Below are 5,037 nucleotides of genomic sequence, written 5' to 3'. Positions count from 1 at the left end.
AGAGCAGCTATCCGCTCCATCAAGGACTTTGGCTTGGGGTTGAAAAGAGCCCAACTCATGCCTAGGTCCGGAAGGAGGGAGTTATGGATCTTATCATCCACCAACTGACCCTCATAGCCAGTCTTCCACATCAGCTGAATAATAGTATTCAGGAAGAGGTCTATTCCTCCTCGAGCTGTGTGGGTGAGGGTATTCCATTGGGCTACAGCATCATCTCTAGAGATGGCTTCACCGAAGGCAGCTCTAAAAGCATCCACAAAGGAATCCCAGCGCTTCCATCTCTGATCCAACTGCACCGGTATTCCAGCAAGGCGGTTGGCGGAGGCTTGATCAATTGAATTGTGGTATGCCTCATACCATCGGATCGCTGCCTCCCCTTCCATCAAGTTGCCTGCATATCGGATCTTAACCTCCTCAGAGGTAAATGACAGGCTCTCAATGGAGAACACATTCTCACATTGCCGGATGAAGGTTTCCACTTGCTCCGCCTTGCCTTGGAACTTTGATGGTGGTGGTGCCTTTGGTTCTCGAGCTCTGGTGGAAGTAGAAGGGTGGGAGGTGGTCGGAGGTTGATACTGCTGGGACATCATTGCCAACAGATTCTTCTGTTGCTTCTCCAACTTCTTCTTAAGGTATCTCCGCCAACCTCTTCTGTTATTACCTTCTGGTTCCGAGTCTGAGCTGTCAGAATTATCCGAATCTCCTGGGATGGGAGCACGGGCTGCTGGAGGTGGAGGGTTCTGATTTCCGCCACTTCCTCCTTGTGCCTGAGGTGGAGGGGGAGCAGCGGCCGCAGCAGGAGGGGCCACAGGTGCTACTGGTGCCGGGTTGCTAGCCAGTGGTGAGGTTGCTGCTGGTTGAGCAGCCCCAGACATGGTAAACCTTCCTGGGTTCCTGGCTAGCGGACTAGGAGGTCCTCGGCCTGCACCTGAGAAGAACTCTCCTTCATAGTCAAAGGATCGGTCGGCTCCTCCAAGGAGTGGATGTGTTCCACCGAAGCGGCTAGGTGGTAAGGGTGAAGCCCCCACCGCTGGCTGTACAATAGGGATAACTCTCCTAGTGGATCGGACCGGAAATGCTGCAAAGGGGCTGGTCTTCCGCTGCATTGTTCTGGTAGCTGCTCTGGAAGAGGACCTGGAGACTGAAAGTGGTGCCGGAGTTGCTGGTCTACCCACCACCAACCTTCCTTCATCAAGAGCTCTCTGTATCTCGGCAACAAAGTCTGGTGGAGTGGCCGGATTTGTCCACTCAATCTCCATGGCATCAACATCGGCATTTAGTTCATCTCTTTCTGCATACTTCCGGAGCTCTTCCTGAACAGAGTTGACTTCCGACCTCATGTACTCTAGAGCTTCTGCCATCAGAGCATTCTGTGCTGCCTGGCGCTCTTGTACAATGAGCAGTGCCTGACTGCCTCGGTTCAACTGACTCTGCAAGCTATGCTGGAGGTAGGTCTGAAGCTCTGTGAAGAACTGTTGTAAGGGAACCTCATCGGTATCCTGCCAGGCAGGCTCACAGCCGGGAATATAGGCCTGTAGAGCGGTCCTGGGTTTCTTAACAAGCTGTGTCTGCCCGGTGGCATCAAGCTGGAGGGGCACCGGCTGCCATTCAATCTGAAGGGGTGCATCTGGAGCCGAGAGGGCGGACATTTTGTATAGAGGAAGAATAATCTGAAGGTGACTTGAGCCTTAAAGATTATCTGTAACGGGGGTCCTTTCTAAGAGAAATAGATTTGTATAGAATAAAGACGGCCGTGCAAGATAGACAATCAGGTTGCAGATTATTCAAAGATACTATCGCTAGAACTCAATAATCTTTAAGGGCTCTGCTACCGATGAGAACTTGGTTTTTCTTTCTGATGAAGACTGGAGAGAATAGGACTGAAGGGCGGGAATGAACCTGAGTACTTATACTCCGAAGGCCTCTGTTCTCTGCTCCTAACTCCTTTACTAAGTTCCGGTGGGCCTTCCCTCAGTACCGGAAACAATACCACCGCTACCCCGCTTTTCTCTAAGCGTCAGCAGGTGTTTCCGATACCCAAGGCAACCACCCTTAGTCAAAGCCTTTGTAACACCTGCAGCCTTGGTTGCCACACAACTGAGGACCTGCATGAATGAGCTGCCGCTCAGGTGTAAGCTTAATCATTGCTGTAGAGCTTTCGCTTATTGTAGACTTCCCTAGCATAGTCCCTGCCCTTCGGCGGACTTATAATGCACCGAGGATACAGAGGATCACCGGTCAATCAGAGCTTCACTCTGGCCGGTCTTCTAGTCACTGGCGAGGCATAGACTCGTCAGTCATTGCTCCCATGAATAGATCCTCTTCCTAGCGCCCGGAATGTAGTTACTCTAACAGCTGGTAGCTAACCACACTGCCGGTACTTGCATATCACCGTGCAACTGGCTTCTAACAATAGCTCTCAGCATGTAACCGGGCCCTGTGTGTACTCATACACCAGACAGTTGAAATGGCTCCGTTACAGATAAGGATGTTGAGGAATATGTCCGGAGCTGTGACAGCTGCCAGAGGAATAAGACCTCAAGACACAAGAAGTTTGGTATGCTCCAACCGTTGGAGATACCCTATCGGCCATGGACTTCCATCTCTATGGACTTCATTGTGGGACTACCGGAATCTAGTGGGTTTACAAAGATCTGGGTAATAGTGGACCGCTTTTCGAAGATGGCACACTACATCCCTCTTCCTACCCTCAATAAAACGGAAGATTTGGCTAAATTGTTCTTGAAGGAAGTTTGGAGACTCCATGGTTTGCCTGATGACATAGTCTCGGACAGAGATAGCAGGTTCATTTCTCACTTTTGGCAATCTCTCATGAGCCTCCTCAATGTGAAGCTGAAGATGTCCACATCTTTCCACCCCCAGACGGACGGTCAAACAGAAAGAGTTAATCAGACCCTGGAACATTACTTGCGGAGTTATTGTTCATATCAACAGGATGACTGGGTAGAACTCTTGCCTTTGGCAGAGTATGCATATAACTCGGCGGTCTCTGAGTCTACCAAAGTATCGGCTTTTTATGCCAACTATGGATATGAACCCAGGACCAACTGGCCGGCCCCAAAGGAAGGAGTAGAATGGAACAATCCAGCAAGCGAGGTCATGATTTCTCAATGGGAATCTATCTGGCAGGCTATGAACGCCAGCTTGGGTAAAGCTAGATTAAGGATGGCCCGGTGGTATGATGCTCATGCCCTGGCGCCACCTGAAATCAAGCCCGGAGATGAAGTTATGTTGGACCGGCGCAATGTGCAAACAAAGCGGCCTTTGGGAAAATTGGATCAGAAGAAGATGGGACCCTTTAAGGTCTTAGAAGCTATTGGTACCCGTGCCTACAAGCTCTCTCTTCCCCCCCAGATGGGAATCCACCCGGTCTTTCATGTCTCTCTCCTAGAACCCTATAGAGCACCGGTAGATCCTGAGAGAAGAGTTCCCCCACCGGAACCCGAAGAGGTTGAGGGAGAACAGAACTGGGTTGTCCGAGAGGTAGCTGATAGCCGGGTCAATAAGAAGAGAAGACGAGTGGAATATCTAGTGCTGTGGGAAGGTTATGAGAACGAGGATGCTACATGGGAACCTTGGGAGCATCTCAAGAAGAGTGCTGAAGAAGCCCTTCGGGATTTCCATATGAGGTATCCTAAGAAACCCAAGGACAAGCGGATTGTTGGGGTGTAGATTATTTCCTTTGGGTTTTCATTTCCTTGCATATCACGGAGTTTTCTTGTCATATAGAATGGTAATAGAATGGTTATAGATCTCGGAGACCAAGATCCTGGAAGAGGGGAGTGGTGTAACGGAGCCATTTCAACTGTCTGGTGTATGAGTACACACAGGGCCCGGTTACATGCTAAGAGTTATTGTTAGAAGCCAGTTGCACGGTGATATGCAAGTACCGGCAGTGTGGTTAGCTACCAGCTGTTAGAGTAACTACATTCCGGGCGCTAGGAAGAGGATCTATTCATGGGAGCAATGACTGACGAGTCTATGCCTCGCCAGTGACTAGAAGACCGGCCAGAGTGAAGCTCTGATTGACCGGTGATCCTCTGTATCCTCGGTGCATTGTAAGTCCGCCGAAGGGCAGGGACTATGCTAGGGAAGTCTACAATAAGCGAAAGCTCTACAGCAATGATTAAGCTTACACCTGAGCGACAGCTCATTTATGCAGGTCCTCAGTTGTGTGGCAACCAAGGCTGCAGGTGTTACAAAGGCTTTGACTAAGGGTGGTTGCCTTGGGTATCGGAAACACCTGCTGACGCTTAGAGAAAAGCGGGGTAGCGGTGGTATTGTTTCCGGTACTGAGGGAAGGCCCACCGGAACTTAGTAAAGGAGTTAGGAGCGGAGAACAGAGGCCTTCGGAGTATAAGTACTCAGGTTCATTCTCGCCCTTGAGTCCGGTTCTCTCCAGTCTTCATCAGAAAGAAAAACCAAGTTCTTATCGGTAGCAGAGCCCTTAAAGATTATTGAGTTCTAGCGATAGTATCTTTGAATAATCTGCAACCTGATTGTCTATCTTGCACGGCCGTCTCTATTCTATCTTATTCTATTTCTCTTAGAAGAGACCCCCGTTACAGATAATCTTTAAGGCTCAAATCACCTTCAGATTATTCTTCCTCTATACAAAATGTCCGCCCTCTCGGCTCCAGATGCACTCCTTCAGATTGAATGGCAGCCGGTGCCCCTCCAACTGGATGCCACCGGGCAGACACAGCTTGTCAAAAAACCCAGGACCGCTCTACAGACCTACATTCCTGGCTGCGAGCCTGCCTGGCAGGATACCGATGAGATCTCCGTCCAACAGTTCTTCACAGAGCTCCAGACCTACCTCCAACACAGCCTGCAGAATCAGTTGACCCGGGGCAGTCAGGCCCTACTCATTGTACAAGAGCGCCAGGCAGCACAGAATGCTCTGATGGCAGAGGCTCTTGAGTACATGAGGAGGGAGGTCAACTCTGTTCAGGAAGAACTTCGGAAGTATGTGGAGAGGGATGAGCTGAATGCCGATGCCATGGAGATTGAGTG

At 50.2% G+C, this 5,037-nt stretch overlaps 1 protein-coding gene across 1 annotated transcript; it reads left to right on the top strand.

Moving 5' to 3' along the window:
• Positions 1-2,559: 2,559 nt before the first annotated feature.
• On the top strand, positions 2,560-3,693 carry H6S33_002032 (uncharacterized protein; the record flags this gene model as incomplete). The annotated part of the gene is made up of 1 exon (XM_044833376.1): positions 2,560-3,693. One exon carries the CDS (start codon positions 2,560-2,562, stop codon positions 3,691-3,693), a length of 1,134 nt encoding a protein of 377 aa, XP_044693175.1.
• Between the last annotated feature and the right edge of the window lie 1,344 nt (positions 3,694-5,037).

This window comes from Morchella sextelata, assembly GCF_020137385.1.
Source record: "Morchella sextelata strain SCLS chromosome Unknown scls_12, whole genome shotgun sequence".
Classification (NCBI taxonomy): domain Eukaryota; kingdom Fungi; phylum Ascomycota; class Pezizomycetes; order Pezizales; family Morchellaceae; genus Morchella; species Morchella sextelata.
This window is presented reverse-complemented; position numbering and strand designations above follow the sequence as displayed.